Source organism: Carcharodon carcharias, chromosome 34 (assembly GCF_017639515.1).
Source record: "Carcharodon carcharias isolate sCarCar2 chromosome 34, sCarCar2.pri, whole genome shotgun sequence".
In the NCBI taxonomy this organism is placed as follows: domain Eukaryota; kingdom Metazoa; phylum Chordata; class Chondrichthyes; order Lamniformes; family Lamnidae; genus Carcharodon; species Carcharodon carcharias.
The window spans coordinates 26,775,811-26,794,137 of record NC_054500.1 but is presented as its reverse complement, the minus strand read 5'-3'; the positions used below and the strand labels follow the sequence as shown (position 1 = coordinate 26,794,137).

At 43.7% G+C, this 18,327-nt stretch overlaps 1 protein-coding gene across 1 annotated transcript; it reads left to right on the top strand.

The window, feature by feature from the left end:
• The first annotated feature begins 532 nt into the window (after positions 1-532).
• LOC121272675 (leucine-rich repeat and fibronectin type III domain-containing protein 1-like) lies at positions 533-17,945 on the top strand. Its single transcript, XM_041179394.1, has 2 exons — positions 533-1,929; positions 17,042-17,945. Exons 1-2 carry the CDS (start codon positions 542-544, stop codon positions 17,943-17,945), a joined length of 2,292 nt encoding a protein of 763 aa, XP_041035328.1. The 5' UTR covers positions 533-541.
• Positions 17,946-18,327: the final 382 nt, after the last annotated feature.

The window sequence follows — 18,327 nt, the reverse complement described above, 5'->3', positions numbered from 1 at the left end:
ACAGGAAACTGCATGTGTGCATATGGGAGGACAGGATGGGACTTGTTTGTAACTTCCCTCAGTTGTAAAGCTGACTCTGACTGTGGTTTGTCCCTTGAGTGGCCATTGTTGATAGAACAGTGCCTGAGCAAAGAGCCAAGATCTTTAGGGAAGATGAAGAAAGTGGAAAATAAAGTTGGAGCTTGAATCATTGAGAGTTTGTTTTTCTTAACCCTATTTAGTAGAAATATCATGAGAACAACTGAATCTGTTCTATTTTTCGTGTCCAAGGCAGAAAATGCACAAAGAATTGATGAAGGTTTTAGAGGAAGGATTGCTTAATGTGGAGAAACAACATGTTCGTGATCCGAGTGTTTGATACATCCTCAAACAAAACAAGTGTGAGTCAGACTGTCAAACCCGATGAGACATCTAGATGCGCAATCAGTAATATAACCTGGAGTTGGACAGTCTTACAATTCTCTGTAAAAACAATTCAATTCCTTCAAAGATTTGTAATGCTCTTGTTTTTCCTCCTCCAGAACTGCTAGTCTGACTGACGATGGAGAGGCTCCTCTTCTCTCTGCTCCTGCTCAGCATGGCTGTCAAGGCTCAGATTTGCCCAAAGCGCTGCATCTGCCAAAATCTGTCCCCTTCCCTCGCGATCCTCTGTGCCAAAACTGGGCTTCTCTTCGTGCCTCCATTTATTGACAGGAAGACTGTGGAGCTGCGTCTAACCGACAACTTCATTACCACGGTCAGGAAGAAAGACTTTGCCAACATGACGAGCCTTGTCCACCTCACGTTGTCAAGGAATACAATCAGCCAGATCATGCCTCTTACCTTTGGTGACCTACGTGGACTTCGTGCTCTTCACCTGGACAGTAACAGGCTGACTAAACTTGTAAACGACCACCTGAAAGGTCTGGTGAACCTGCGCCACTTAATCCTGAACAACAATCAGCTCAACCACATTTCTGAAGGATCCTTCAATGACTTCATCACATGCCTGGAAGATCTGGACATGTCCTACAATAACTTGGAGCAATTTCCTTGGGAGGCTATTGCCAAAATGGTAAACTTGAACACCCTTACCTTGGATCATAATCTAATTGATTACATTGAAGAAGGAACATTCTCTGTTCTTCACAAATTGGCCCGATTAGACATGACATCCAACAGACTGCAAAAGCTTCCTCCTGATCCCCTTTTCTTAAGGACTCAACCACTGATTAATGCCAAAGGCACTCAAACCACCTCATTGATGCTTAGCTTTGGTGGAAACCCACTGCACTGCAACTGTGAGCTGCTGTGGCTCCGACGCCTGACAAGGAAAGATGACCTGGAGACTTGTGCATCACCGCCTCACTTGATGGGGAAATACTTTTGGCTGATCTCGGAAGAGGAGTTTATCTGTGAACCTCCTCTCATAACACGGCTTCACTCAACCAAGGCATTTGTCATGGAAGGGCAAGGCGTGACCTTGAAATGTAAAGCAGTGGGGGATCCAGATCCCTCTATTCTCTGGAGCTCACCAGAGGGGAAGCTGGTTTCCAACACATCCAGAACAACAATATATGACAATGGAACCTTGGACATTTTGATCACGACACTCAAAGACAACGGCATGTTCTCTTGCATCGCTTCCAATGCAGCTGGCGTATCAGATACCAACATCACCATTGGGATCATCCCACTCCCTCATCTCGTCAACTTTACAAACCACGTGAAGGAACCTGCCCCGGGTTCCTCAGACATCACCACATCCACCAAATCTGGATCCCCTTCCAACAACAGCGACACCAAGAGTTTACAGGATAAGAAGGTTGTGGCAACAGAGCTGAGCACAACATCAGCCCTCATCCGTTGGCCTTCTCAGCGCCCCATTCCTGGGATCCGCATGTACCAAATTCAGTATAACAGCTCCACCGATGACACTCTTGTTTACAGGTAAACCCTCACCTTAAAGCTCTCATTTCATTTCTGAGAAACAGCGAGCATGTCTCAGTGCACAAGCACCCAGCAGGTTGGAAAAATCTTTTTAAAAAAATTAAAAGAAACAGAAATTTAAACACTATCTTTGGGAAGAATCTATTTTTCTTTTACAGCTGTAGCACTCTCAACTCTCAACAGCAGGTTCAGTGTTCAAGATTCACTCCAGAGACTTGAGCAAAAATCTAACCTGACGCTGTACGAACAGAAGTAAGAACAATAACATGTTAACCTGGTTTTGCTAGTATTGGTTCAGGGAGAAATGTTGACCCAGACCACTGGCAGAATTCCCAAGTCATCTTGAAATAGAATTATAGGATCTGGGGATGAAGGGGGTTTACCAACTGCACTCCTGAGAGATCTGTAACCCTGCTCACCCATATCTAAGATCGGACCACATGCTACAGGCTATATTCTGAGGAAGGTCACGTACAAGAAATGCCTCACCATCCTAATAGGCAATTCTCAAGGGGGAAGATCCACAGCAAGATGATGATGATTCCTTTACTTATATATTCCCATATTAATTTCACATTAATTTCCATTCTAAATTTCTAAACTGTGTAGCCCTCCTTATTAGATTCCATTCTGCGTCCCAGTCCTACGCTGTTTCTGTTATTGATATATTAAACTTTTGAACCCTTCCACTATTTTTAAGAATGTAATGCACCTCAGATACGCTGTCTTCTGAACCCGGAGATGGATTAGTAACTTCAAATAATATTGTCATATTTTTATTCTTATAGAGGAAATGTAAATACAGAGGGAATTAGTGCAAAAGCTGAGCTGTGTAATTGGTAACGTTCAAATGTGAAAAAAAAGAGATCTATTATTATAATGGCAGCACTCTCATCTCTGACTCAGAGTGTCGTGGGTTCAAATTCCACAACAGCATAAAATCGAAAGGGTCACTCCCAGTGAGGGAATGCTGCACTGTCATAGATGTCCTCTTTCGGATGAGATGTTAAAGCGAGGTCCCACCTGTCTTCTCAAGTGGATATAAAAGATCTCATTCTACTTTTTGAAGAGTAGGTGAGTTCTTTCCAGTGTCCTGGCCAATTATAAAGCCTCAGCCAATAACACTAAAACAAATCAGCTCGTCCTCTATTGCACTGCTGTTTATGGGACACAGCTGTATGCAGGTTGGCTGATGTGTTTGCCTACAAAATATTTAATTAGAAGCTAATTAGAGCATTCTGAAGACGTGAACGGGGTCTTTACTTTAGAACAGAAGGTGACCTCATAGAGGTCTTTAAAATCATGAAGACGTTTGATAGGGTAGACACAGAGAAGGTGGGTCAGAACTTCTGAGGAGTGGTAATCACAGTTGAATTGCCCCTATTACTTTCCTTAGTTGGGAGTTGTACATTTCTCATCCGGCCTTCCGAGTCTGGCCTGCTAAGAAACGTGTGGCGTTCCGTCTCCTGGGAATCTTCTGTGCAGAGCAGCACCATGGGGGGGGAGTGAAGCCATGTACCTTTTTTTATAGTGCTCTGTGCTGTAAAGCAGGTAGGTTTAAATGTCCCAGCCATTTTGAGAATCCAGGGAGAAGGTAAGTGTGCAAGATAAGTCAGCAGGATGGGGCGAGGAGGGGGTTTAGAATGGGTTGAGGGGTGTTTAGGGGGTAGGATGGGTCAGGGGAGGTTATGATGGATCAAGGAATTGGATGGTCAGTTGGTGGGGGGGATGGGAAGGGAGTGGGGGTAGTCGAGGGTCGGGGTCAGAAGTTGGGGGTAGTCAGGGGGTCAGGAGGGTATTCAGGGGTGGAGGGGCTTTATATCCTTTCTAAAGTGCCAAGCCTAGAACTGTACACAGTTACTCCAGCTTAGGTGACAATTTGATTATTTATCTCTGCTCCCAAACCTGCCCTGGGAACATGGGTTCAAACCCCACCAAGGGAGCTGGTGGAATTTAAATTCAATTAATGGAGGGTGGGATATAGTTGGGGTGGGTGAGCTTGGTGGGGGGTTTGTCGGGGAGCGGTGGGTAGTAGGGGGTAGTTGAGATGTGTGGGGGATGTAGTCGGTGGTGGTGGGGGGCCTAGTGAGTGGGTCTGAGAAAGTCAGTACAAGAATAATCCAGGAGTTAAAAGCAATTTTAATTCTTCTAACCTTTCCTGGGTAACTATTCTGCTTAGAGAATTGGAACCATCCAAAATCTCCGATTTAAATCAGAGTATTGGATGGTTCCCAGTGCAGGGTAATTACCCACTGAAAGTTTAAACTTCTAAGGTACCTCCCAGGTATGAACCCCTGGAGATCGGAAGTTCTGGGCCAATGTTTCCACTTGTGAAGCAGAACAGAACTGGAAGCCATTAATATAAGACAGTCACTATAAATCCAATCAGGAATTCAGAAGAAACCTCTTTACCCAGAGAGGAGGGAGATTGTGGAACTCGCTCCCACCGGGAGTAGTTGAGGTGAAAGGCATTGATGCATTTAAGGGGAAGCTGGATAAATACATGAGGGAGAAACGAATAGAGGGTTATGCTGATAGGGTGAGATGAGGAAGAATGGGAGGAGGCTCATGTAGAACATAAACACCAGCACAGAGTAGATGGGCTGAATGGCCTGTGTTTGTGCTGCAATGTCTATAATTCTTGTTTTAAGCCATGGGCACCAATTGATTCAAACAGAAGTTGATAAAGTGACTGAAAGTGTTGTCCAACATTTCACCCAATGTGTTGACATGCTGAACTGAAATTCCCCTGGTTGCAGCTTTAATAAAAGGCATCAGCCTAACTAACATACGTCTTTTGTTGAAGTAGGGGACCCACAGGAATGGGCCATGTTGGGAGTGTTTGCTATAAATAGTTTGCAGCATCATCCCGGCCCCACAGACTTTTATTAAATAAACTGATCTGCAGAAACACTTGCTGGGAAGGACACACGTGTCACCTGAGGATGAAGACCAGATCAGCTTGGGTGAGGTCCTGATAGCCTGCCAATCCTCCCTGTTTAGGCTAACCCATGAAGAATGGTTGTCTTAGACAAGCTGTTGGAAAAGCTGCAAACTCCTGTGTAATTCTTTAACTGGAAAGGGTCAGGAGCAAGAGAATTGCCTATTCTTGAGTGTGCACCCCGTTCCCCTCTCGAGCCTTTTCTCCAAGATGTTGCAGCAATGTTCATTCTTACTTTGCGCACTGTACAGATTATCCACACATTGGGGCCTGTGACTGGAGTGGCTTAATGAAAAGAGCAGACAGTTAATCCCACAGTGTAATCACAGCCAGAACTAGCCACCTTGCTGCCATTCTGTGATTGTTATCATTTCTTTTCCCTGCAAGCTGATGTGCTGCAGGTTCATGCCAGGCTTCCCATGGTGCCCATTTCTAGGATCTAATGTCTGGAAAATCAATTGCCCCTTTCATCAGTTTTACTGGCTCATTTGTTCCCTGTTTCTCTGACCCCCTCCAGGAATTCGAGTGTGGCTCTGAATTCCAAACGCGATAAGTGGGGAAATCCATATTTTTCTAATTCCTGTTGCTGATGTGCCTCATTAGAAGCTGCCCTCAGACTAATTGTACAGGTTCATAGAAGGGCTAAGTTTACTGAACCCAGAAGCAAGCCCACTTATACTACAGTCACCAGTCACAGCCATTGTATTCTTTACTACAGAATGTGCTATGGTATAATAATCAGACTGAATTTATATAACACAAAAAGGGGAATCACAGGCTGGAATGGCACACACCAAGAATGTGTTACATAACAGAAATTTAGGAGCATTATTGTAGGATATTAGTGGATTTCCCATGATGTCATTCATGCTGAATTGATGCAGTACATTAGATTAGTAAATCTTGGTATTTACCAGCAAAAAATGTGAAGAGAGATTCTAGGATTTTTTTCTCTTTATTCTTTGATGTTATATGGGCATCACTGGCATTTGTTGCCAATCACTAATTGCCCATGACCTGGGTGACTTGCTAGACCATTTCAGAGGGCATTTAAGAGTCAAACGCATTGTTGTGGATCTGGAGTCACGTGTAGGACAGACCAGGTAAGGATGGCAGATTTCCTCACCTAAAGGACATTAAGTGAACCAGATGCGTTTTTACAGCAATCAGTGACAGTTTTCATGGTTAACATCACTGATGACTAGCTTTATATTCCAGATTTATTGATTGAATTTAAATTCCACCAGCTCCCTTGGTGGGATTTGAACCCATGTCCCCATGGCATTATCCTGGGCAACATTCAGCAGCACGGAATGTGGTTCAGGCATTTGGGATTTACTAGCAGTATGACATTGTAGATTTCTGGGTTTGGGAGCACAGATGAATAATCAAATTGTCACCTAAACTGGAGTAACTGTGTACAGTTCTAGGCATGGCACTTTAGAAAGGATATAAAGGCCAAGTAAGCAGTGCAGGGGTCCACCAAATGTCACCAGAGCTCTAAAGAGTTAGATTTTGAGGAGAGATTATGTAAACTAGGCTTGTATTCCATGGAATGTAGAAGATTATGGAATGATTTGATTGAGGTTTTAGGATGTTGAATGGAATTGACAAAATAGATGGAGAGAAACTATTTCCAGCAGTGGGTGTGTGGGACGGGTTGGGGGTGGTGTGGGGGAGTGGTGGGTGAGTTTAGGTGGCATCCAGCACAAGGGGATATAACCTTAAAGTCAGAGTCTGACCACTCAGGAGAGAGGCAAAGGGTGTTGGGTGTGTGGAACTCCCTTCCATGAAAAGCTAGATGCTAACTCAGTTGATAATTTAAAATATGTGATTGATAAATCTTTTCCTTGCCAAGGGTACTGAGGGATAATGAAATCAAGCCAAGTGGATGGAGTTAGGACACAAGTCAGCAATGACCTCAAGGAATGAAGGAATGAGCTTGAGGGGCCTAATACATTGCCCCTGTTCCCATGCTGTTAATAATTGTTCCCAAAGAAATGTTTCAAAATCTACTCCCATGACCAATATATTGTTTCAAAAGTGCAATGCCCAGATCCATACACAGTTACTTCAGTTTACGAGACAGTTTGTTTAAAGTTTTAAATAAAGTGAACTAAAAAATGTTTTTTGTGTGAAGCCTTAACTTGAAAATAATCTTAAAATTATTTGCCGGTTTATTCTCAAATTATTTGCGAAGACAGGAATATTGTTATAGCCTCAGCAACAACATGACTTACAGTCTGTGCTGAGAAAAATAAATACATTTTCTGTCTGCAGGAGTTTATGAATTCTCAGTATAGACAAGTTAAAGTGAAGATGGTATAATCACTGCAAGTGAAGCAATTGGTCAGCAATAAAATAAGAACATTTATTTTGAAAATGCTTGCAGAGCCTCACATGTTACACCTTCAAATCATTTGGAAACTCAGAATTTCTGTCATAACATCAGCAAATAACCACTTCTGGTTGTATAGGCAGAAATATGGATGTTTGCAGCAAATTGCGATACAGTTTGTAGAATCTTTGAAAATTCAAGTATGTTGGGGCAGAATGTCCATCCAGGAAGTTGAGCGATTTCCTAAATGCTCCCATGAATGGTTCCATGGTTAGAATTTCACGCTCCCCACCGGGTGGGTTTTCAAGCGGAGAGGGGGGAGCTTGAAATCGATTGGACGGGGTCCCCTCCGGGTTCTCACCCGTCCCGACCACACAGCGATTTTACACTAGGGCGGGTAAGGCCTCGGACAGGAGACCTGCCCTTACCCGAATTGAGGCCCTTAAGTGGTCAATTATTGGCTCGTTAAGGGCCATTTCCCATCCTGCCTCAATTTTCAGGCTGGCGGGGGGATTGAACATCCGTGCGGGAAGCCCAAAAAAGAACAGCGCTAGATCCTGGGTGGGAAGGAAGGCATTTCCATCAGAAGCCCCCTTCTGACTGGGGCCATCCACCCCGTAAAGTCCAGTGGCCTCTGGACCTTCCCCCCCCCAGGCCTCTCCCCCGAGGCCCTGATCACTCCCTTCATGCTCCCCGCTCCCAGACCTTCCCTACGCTCCCCGCCTTTGAGGTTACCTCTGGTGCTCGGACCTAGGCTCTGACATCCTCCTGCGTTTCTTCTTCTTTCCACTGCAGTGCTGTCACTGCAGGGAGGGCCGGCAGTTTCTAAGGCGGAGCTTCCTCCCCAGCGAGGGGCAAAAGACCTGCCAGCAGCGAAGTGACGCTCATTCGAGTGTGAAATGGCTGCGGGGTACTCAGAGTCAGTTCTTTGGAGGGCTGGAAGCAAGATCCCGGCATCCAAAAATCTCAGGCCCGTTGCACTTTAGTGATAAAGTCAAAATAGTCCTTTAATAAAAACAAAAAAACTGCGGATGCTGGAAATCCAAAACAGAAACAGAATTACCTGGAAAAACTCAGCAGGTCTGGCAGCATCAAATGATGCTGCCAGACCTGCTGAGTTTTTCCAGGTAATTCTGTTTTTGTTTTGAAAATAGTCCTTTATCTAGTCATAATGTGTTAGGTAAAGAACTAGCTGCAATAATATAATACTAATTGCCATGAGATTGTTTCCTCAGTTAAAGCAGTCTTAAAGACAGGAACGTGTGTGAGAAATGTCATGTATTAGCCAAATGTTTTAAAGTTGGGGTTCAAAATTCATTATTGGTGGCAGAGTAGAGGAAGCTTTGTCAACATTGAAATTGTGTTGGAAACACTCAACACTAATGTTAATGGAGTTAACAGTCTACAGGCAGCATAGAAACACACAGATCTTTGCAATGCCCCTCTCACACCATCCATTATCATAGATTGGGCATTGCACTTGTCGATGGACAACTGAGCAACAACTAATCAGCTACTTTCCAGTCTGAAAGTTCATGGCATTGATTCATAGTTTGCCCAATATGATTACACTGAGAATGATCAATGTCAAAACACAAATCCAAAATCCAATTTGCTCTTGGGAAATCCAAATAATGAAATAGCCGTGATTTATGGATTGTCCCTCTACCCTCTGATTGGATCATTCAGGATGGCACTAGGGCTGCCCCAGTGTCATCAATCAAAGTGAAAATTAATCTAACAAAAGTGCCGTCTTTTTAAATAAACATCTAAATCATAAATAAAGCAAAAGAAACTTATTAAATTAAATGATTTTGCTTTTCTTGGTGCTGACAATGTGCTCCACTGCCTCCACATAATGAAATGAATATCCCATTATAACACCTGGCCACATTTCTTTATATCTAAGGCTGCGAGTGATTGATGATCGGAGAAAGGGCTTTTATATTGCACCTTTCACATCCTCTGGGCATCTCAAAATATCTTAATCAATTAAGTACTTTTAAATTGGGCCACAGTTGTCATGCAGTAAGTTTGGCAGCCAATTTGCTCATAGCGAGGTCCCACAAAGAAAAAGTTGGATGGTCAGTTCATTTTTGCTGCTGTTGGTTGAGGAAAGACTGCCAACTGGGGCATGATGAAATAGCCCTGCTCTTGTTGGAAAAGTGTCATTGGGTTGTGTTTACACTCACCCAGGGGAGGGCTGCCTGATTGAATATTCCTTCAGGATGAAATGTTAAACCGAGGCAACATCTTTATGTTTGAGTGGGAGGAAAAGGTCCACACTGGCATCTTTTCAATGAGGAGCAGGGAGTTTTCTCCCAATGAGTTCTCACAACGACCCTCAACCAGTTTGACTATGTCCTGAAACAACAGAAAGATTCCAGTCAGCTATAGTATTTATATACCATACCTATTGAGACAATGCACTTATAGTACACATATCCATCTCACTAGTAGAATCTGTAAGGAAATTTATCAATGTATCCATGGAGTCTGCATAGAATATTCCCCTATCTGTATAAACTATTTAGCTGTCACTCTGTCTGTGGTATTTGTAGGAGTCTTGTGCTCATCCTATTTCCTATAAAATATATATGTAACTGTCTGAGAATTTATCTTTAAGGACGTCTGCTGTTAGATGTGTTATTTATTCAGCCTCCATCTGTAATGTGGGAATTAGATGGAAAAGTAGAGTTGAGGTCAAGGATCAGTCATTAAATGACATAGCAGGCTTGAGGGACTGAATGGCCTCCTCCTATTTCTCTTTCTTGTGTTCTTATGTAAGCGAGCCTACTTATATTATATAACCTACAGATCATCCCAGCTACATGCTAGCCTATAGAAACTGTTTACTCATCTACATTTAACTCTCAAAGCTGCAATTCAACCACACTGTCTCTCCATAAAAAATAGACTTGCATTTCCAAGAGTCTTTTAAAACCTCAGTCAAAGTTCTTCACAGCCAATTTTCAAAGTGTAATCACTGGTGTAATGTAGGAAACAGAGCAGCCAATTTGCACATGGCAAGATCCCACAAACAGCAGTGGGATAATCCCTTTTGGTGATGTTGATTGAGGGATAAATATTGCCCAGGACACCAGGAAGAACTCCCCTGCTCTTCTCTGAAATAGTGCCACATGATGTTTTATGTCTACCTGAGGGCACAGACAGGATTTGACTTTAAAATCTCAAAGATGGAACCTCCAGCAGTGCAGCACTCCCTCAGTATTGCACTGAAGTGTCTGCCTGGATTGTTGTGCTCAAATCTCTTTCAAGTGAGAGCTGAACCCACAACCTTCTGACTTAGAGGCAAGTATGCTTCCCACTGAATCTATACTCACTCTCCACACTGCCACATCTTCATTAACATCTCTTTTGACCAAACCATCTTTAGTTAGGGAAAAGAGAAATCAGTCAAGGTTCCTGCTTCTGGCCACTGGTCAGCTAGTGGCCCCTTGTTAGCAGGTCCTGTATGTAGATGATGGGTGAGGACAGAGCTAGGCTCTAATCTGAAGTATCCACTCAATGACAAGCCCGCCAACACGTGGCATCTAGACTCAAACACAAAGCTTAGGTGAGGTGCAGGACGGTTGTCACTGCTCATTAACCCAAACTACTGGAGAGAGCCACCAGAAGGAAAGGAAAGCAAATTCAAACAGAAAAAAAGTCATTCCAATCGAAAGATAAATAATGATTTGGTATTTTCAATTTTGCTCTTGATATAAAATTGAAAGGTACATTTATCAGGTGTGTAGTGAAGCAGAATTCACGACATTATTGCTGCTAGCCTGGCCTCACCTCTCCTTTCAAAATTTAATCGCTATCCTACTCGAAGTTAGCTGACGTAGCTCCCAAACCAGTTCTCAAGGTGTCTAGGCCCGCAATAGAAAATGGCCCAAATTCAACATAGTTGGAGTTCTGTATCTACACCATGCAATATCTGTCCTGTGAGTGTTTGATGGAGACAGTTTAGAGGGAGCTTTACTCTGTATCTAACCCCGTGCTGTCCCTGTCCTGGGAGTGTTTGATGGGTACAGTGTAGAGGGAGCTTTACTCTGTATCTAACCCCATGCTGTACCTGTCCTGGGAGTATTTGATGGGGACAGTGTAGAGGGAGATTTACTCTGTATCTAACCCCGTGCTGTACCTGTCCTGGGAGTGTTTGATGAGGACAGTGTAGAGGGAGCTTTACTCTGTATCTAACCCCGTGTTGTACCTGTCCTGGGAGTGTTTGATGGGGACAGTGTAGAGGGAGATTTACTCTGTATCTACACCATGCAATATCTGTCCTGGGAGTGTTTGATGGAGACAATGTAGAGGGAGTTTTACTCTGTATCTAACCCCGTGCTGTACCTGTCCTGGGAGTATTTGATGGGGACAGTGCAGAGGGAGCTTTGCTCTGTATCTAACCCCGTGCTGTACCTGTCCTGGGAGTGTTTGATGGGGACAGTGCAGAGGGAGCTTTGCTCTGTATCTAACCCCGTGCTGTACCTGTCCTGGGAGTGTTTGATGGGGACGGTGTAGAGGTATCTTTACTCTGTATCTAGCCCCGTGCTGTACCTGTCCTGGGAGTGTTTGATGGGGACAGTGTAGAGGGAGATTTACTCTGTATCTAACCCCGTGCTGTACCTGTCCTGGGAGTGTTTGATGGGAACAGTGTAGAGGGAGCTTTACTCTGTATCTAACCCCGTTCTGTACCTGTCCTGGGAGTGTTTGATGGGGATGGTGTAGAGGGAGATTTACTCTGTATCTAACCCCGTGCTGTACCTGTCCTGGGAGTGTTTGATGGGGATGGTGTAGAGGGAGATTTACTCTGTATCTAACCCCGTGTTGTACCTGTCCTGGGAGTGTTTGATGGGGACAGTGTAGAGGGAGATTTACTCTGTATCTAACCCCGTGCTGTACCTGTCCTGGGAGTGTTTGATGGGGACAGTGTAGAGGGAGCTTTACTCTGTATCTAACCCTGTGCTGTACCTGTCCTGGGAGTGTTTGATGGGAACAGTGTAGAGGGAGCTTTACTCTGTATCTAACCCTGTGCTGTACCTGTCCTGGGAGTGTTTGATGGGGACAGTGTAGAGGGAGCTTTACTCTGTATCTAACCCCATGCTGTACCTGCCCTGGGAGTGTTTGATGGGAACAGTGTAGAGGAAGCTTTACTCTGTATCTAACCCCATGCTGTACCTGTCCTGGGAGTATTTGATGGGGACAGTGTAGAGGGAGATTTACTCTGTATCTAACCCCGTGCTGTACCTGTCCTGGGAGTGTTTGATGAGGACAGTGTAGAGAGAGCTTTACTCTGTATCTAACCCCGTGCTGTATCTGTCATGGGAGTGTTTGATGGGGACAGTGTAGAGGGAGCTTTACTCTGTATCTAACCCCGTGTTGTACCTGTCCTGGGAGTGTTTGATGGGGACAGTGTAGAGGGAGATTTACTCTGTATCTACACCATGCAATATCTGTCCTGGGAGTGTTTGATGGAGACAATGTAGAGGGAGTTTTACTCTGTATCTAACCCCGTGCTGTACCTGTCCTGGGAGTGTTTGATGGGGACAGTGTAGAGGGAGCTTTACTCTGTATCTAACCCCGTGCTGTCCCTGTCCTGGGAGTATTTGATGGGGACAGTGTAGAGGGAGCTTTACTCTGTATCTAACCCCATGCTGTACCTGCTCTGGGAGTGTTTGATGGGAACAGTGTGGAGAGAGTTTTACTCTGTATGTAACCTGTGCTGAGGGTTGAATTTTCTTCCTGATTAAGAGGCAAGCTTCAAGGTGGGGTTGCTGGAAATTCTTCATTACCAGCCAGTATGCCGGACTGCCAGCATGTTCCAGTCTGTGACTAATTTCCAGAGAAGTAGCTTCTCAGGGGTAATGGCTACCCCACCTGCCAACGATGGCTAAATTATTTGGCCAATTAAAGTGTCTAGGTTTTCCTTACAATGGATAGCCACACTCCCTCCTCTCCCCGCTCTTCATCTCAAAGTCGCAGGAGCCTGTGGACAGCCTCCATTTGCCCACCAGCTCTGGATCCTTAATGGATGGGGCTCCTAAATGAGGTCTCTTACTTTGTTGTCTCCTCGAAAATCTCCCCCAGGGTCCCACCATGGCCATCTTCCGACTCCCAAATCAGAATTCATCCCAGTGTCAGGATCGGGATCCTGGAACTAAAATTCAGTCCTGTGTGTCTGCAATGGAAAACGTTCTATCTGCCAGTGCTAACAATTCTCACCTTCATCAGCACAAACCAGTCATAAATGTCAGGTTCTGTCTAGCGGAAGATTCAGTTATCATCCTGGTAAATCTTTTTATGTCGACTCATCAGGACTGAATGATGCTCTTGGCATTCTCTATCTGTGTTGCTACCGTACAACACACTTGCATTTGCAAACCGATACATCTCACTGTCACTGCCTTAAAGTGACATTCACTAGGAAAAAAAATAAATGGCAAGCATTGTAAAAATATTTGGTGGACCATGGACTTACCCTGGTCTGACAATATTAAAACCATTTCCCTTTGCTTTCTTGCAAAGCCCCTTTATTTTGTCTCTGTTGAGAGCTCTGATTGAAGAGCTAGCAATAGCATAGGAAAAATGGGCTGAGTGACCTCCCTCTGAGGCATAAGTTCCACAATACTTTGTACAACAATGTTCTGTCTGCAGCTCTACAACTTGGCAGGCAAGTAATTTATAGACAAAATGACTCTTATTGAAGCCCTCATAATTTAAATATAGTCAGGCTTTTATTAGCTCCTATACATGCACACTGCACTGGCTCCCCTGCAATGTGTGAATTCATTCTTCAGCTGATTGTCTGTGCCGTTCTCCACCCTTTATTCTTGCTTATGTTGCTTGAAGCTTCGGTGTTTACAGTCTTGGTGTGAGTTTTAGGTTACACATTCTTCAAAGCCCCAAATATATTATAAAGTACTGTAGGGCTAGCTCGAGAGGTCTTGTGCCTCAGATGGTAGCACCCCCACCTCTGAGTAAACTGCTCTGGGTTCAAGTCCCACTCCAGGACTTGGCCACAGAAGAACTATGGATGCAGACAAGCCACTGGATATAGTACCAGTCCTCAGCCTGGATAAATGGGGAGGGTTAATATTAGGAAGGATGTAAAATGTAAATTCCAAGAGTTTGGGAATCACAATTTCACCACAAGTCTAACAGTCTTATTGCTAAAAACTTAAACTTGAAAACAGCAAACAATGACTTAAAACATACAGTTCCACCCTTAGTCAGGCTAGGTTGACTGCGAGCTGATTGGATTCAATCTGATTTGCACCAATCCACTTCAAGCAGGACTTCTATTGGTGATCTTGCCCCTGATGGTGCTGTATTGTGAGGGTTTTTTAGCCTGATTTTATAGTTTGGCACCTGCTCTCTTGCTCAATCCCTCTGAGCCACTTGAGTGGCATTGTCTGATTGGCTGCTGGAGTGCCTGGTAACATGTTCCGAGAATTGTAAGCTCATTTCTGCAGCAAATTTAAACAGATCTTAAAACATATTCTTACAAATGGGGATGGAGAAGGGTGATAAACCAAACTGTGGTGACCCCATATAACATGGGAAAAGTCGAAAAAGACTGCAGGAGTAACTCAGGGAAATAAATCATCCCCAAAACAAATACTATCTCTAGGAACAAGATGTTTTTTAACTCAACAGTGTTTTACCCTATTGCATAGAATCAGGCAATTGATATGATTTTCCAATTAATTAATTTAAAACTAACCAAGCTTCTTTTTGTTTTATTTATTCTTTCATGGGATGTGAACAAGATCAGCATTTGTTGCCCATCCCTAATTGCCCTTGAACTGAACAGCTTGTTAGGCCATTTCAGAGTCAACCACATTGCTGTGGGTCTGGAGTCACATGTAGGCCAGACCAGGTAAGGACAGCAGATTTCCTTCCCTAAAGGGCATCAGTGAAGCAGATTGGTTTTTGTGACAATGGTTTTGTGAATGCCATGACTAAGACTAGCTTTACAATTCCAGATTTATTAATTGAACCAGATGCTGTGATGCGATTTGAACCCATGTCCCCAGAGCATTAGCCTGGGCCTCTGGATTACCAGACCAGTGACACTACCACTGTGTCACAAGCACCCCCATGTTTGCAATGTGACCACAGTGTTAACAGCTAACATGTGTAAGTCATGCAATTCTGTTAACTGAAATGATTGTATAACAGGGTAGCCATGAGGAGTGATTGGATAAGAGGGAATATAGTAAAGTGATATCAGAAAACCAGTTTCACAATCAGGAATGGATCCTGAGATGCTCTGTTTGTTTTATCCTCCCATGAGATATAGTGGAACTGCTGCTGTCCTGCATTCACTGAGGATACTAGCAATCTGAAACAAGGAAGGAAGGAGAAGAAGAGATGAAGGGCAGCCTGATCAAATATTCTATCCTTAGATATTTTGCAATGAGTTCATTCCAAAACAATAGGACTCGGATAATGAAACAGACCCATCAAGAAGTTGCCGCATTGATTTTACTGCCTTGAATCAGCTGACACTCACTGTTTCATATTAAACTCCTGGTAACTACACGGCAGCATGTTTGAAAAAAGATTCAGGCACAATCTCAAATGTTGAATGAGGTCCAAAGACATTTACACCCATCACATTCAAAGCTCTGATGATGAGGCAACACTCCACAGAACAATGATTTTAGAACCATGTACTTGTATTATACAAAAGCTATGGACTGTGCATTCAACATAGGTTTTGAAAAGGGTTTCTGGGCAATATATTAGGTCAGATTTCTATCTGTCTGGTGCAGGCACCCTGTGCAATATAAGCAGAGTGTCTCGAGAATTCTGCATTCTAGTCCCTTGAGTGTCTGTTGACTTTCTAGCACAGTTCCTCAATTGCCGAATTCAAATGAAGCCTGTTTTCTATAACAGCGCCACTGTTGTCATTTGAATCATTAATAATGTTACAACTGGGGCTCCCCCGGAGTGTGACAATTGTTACAGGGCGTCCCACAATGTGCCACTATTTATAAGGGATCAAAGAAGTATGTCAATATTTTCAGCATGTCCAATGGTTATGTCAATAATGTAAGAAGGTTCAAGAATATGTCAATAATTGTAGGGATTTCCCACACAGAAAAAAACTAAAACTCACTATCAACTACCATATTTGAATGCAACATATATATTATAATATGTTTGTAACTTTACCATCGCCTGTACTATTTCACCTTTGGGTTCATAACTCTCCCAAATAGTTCCCCAGATGATATCATCAGCATCCATGGTTCAAATATTCAATAATTCTAACAGCAATTTATTGAAACTTTCCTATGGAAATGAGGAATGAGTAAGACTCCCTTTCTAACTTTGGCCTTGCTATTTCTGAATTGCTGCACAAAATGTTTGTCACACCAACATTTTTCTCCACCCTCCAATTCCCTCCTGAAGGGATTGATCCCTGTCCAGTCTCAGTGACCCCTGATGATGTCCAATATAGGTGTAAGATTCCATTGCAGCAAATTGCTTTGCCATAGGGAACATCACAGCATCTCTCCTGACCTTACATTGACCCTTGCCATCCATTTATTATTGGGTAGGGACCAGCAGTTGGGGCCTGAATGATTTTTCCCTCTCCTAGCCCAGTGAGTGTTCTGACCAGTTGTAATTTGTCTTCCACCATTCCTGATTGACATCAGCTAAACTAACAATTTACAATCCAGTTTCATGCCACAATTTTCAATGGTGAAAGAAAAACCCAAGAAAACCCAACTAAATTCAAAATTATTGCAACAGTATGGGAGAGGTGATTTTGTAAGTGATATATTATTACTAATTGAAAGTCTTGTATCTTTTAGGATGATTCCATCTGCAAGCAAAACCTTCTTGGTGAATGATCTGGCACCAGGAAGGGACTATGACCTGTGTATTCTGGCTGTCTATGATGATGGAATTACTTCGATGACTGGTACTAGAGTGGTGGGTTGTGTCCAATTCACTACAGAGCAAGAATATACCCAATGTCATTCGGTACATACCCAGTTCCTTGGTGGGACCATGATCATCATCATTGGTGGGATCATTGTGGCCTCTGTGTTGGTCTTTATCATCATCCTTATGATCAGGTATAAAGTCTACAACAACACTGGAGAACACAAGACTGTGGTGAACAATATGTGCTCACAGACCAATGGGGGTCAGAATGGAGGAATGACGCGGTCCACTTCAAAGCTCGCTGAGGATTCAGGTGAGTCCATTCAAGAGATTTTTGATGAATCCTCCAAGGGCTCGGTGACTGTGCTATTAAACATGTCTAGGGAAAAGGGCAATTTTCCTCAAACTACAGCTGTGATGACAGCAGACACTTTGTCTCACACACAATGCAGGAGGACAAAGCCAAGTATAGACCCCCAGAAAGAAGCTCAGTTGTCTTCTGAAGAGGGACAGTCAGAAGGGAGCACAACTGACTCCAGCTTGTCGGTTTGCTTGATTAGGCCAAGCCAGGGCACTCTACCTCGAAGGGAGAAACAAACTAAACTAAGCAATGTATCTGTTCTGCCCTGCGAAATCTCGAGAGCTCGCCATAGACACTCGTTTGATGGAGACTATTCTCTATTCCAGAGCCACAGTTACCCAAGGAGAGCACGGACTAAGACAAATCTGACTGGCAGTGGGCAGAATTTGAACTCTGATGACACTGCTCTGGAGACCAAGAGAACAACCTTTAGCAGCACAGAATGGATGTTGGAAAGCACAGTGTGAGCTCAACTTCACTCACAGGACAGCATCAACAGTCCATCATTAATGCAGGGCTAGCACTTGCACGGAGGTAAACCTTTCAAAGGAACAAGTGGGCAGGAAACCTCGGGATATGTCCCCTTGCATCTGCAGCGGTGCCTTAAACTACCACAATATTGGGACCTTGGAATGGAAAGGTTCACTGCTGCCAAAATCAGTGCCCAAGGACATGACCATCACCACGTTCACAGAAGGAGTTAGATGCTTTCTTGGTGTTTTCTTTTCATCTCTCCCAACAGTGTTGCAAGTCTTTGCAATCCAAAGGGATTTGTGTTCAATAATGGTGCATTCTGAGTACTTCACATCACACCAGGGAGGATCAGTCACTGGAAAAACTATTGTCATT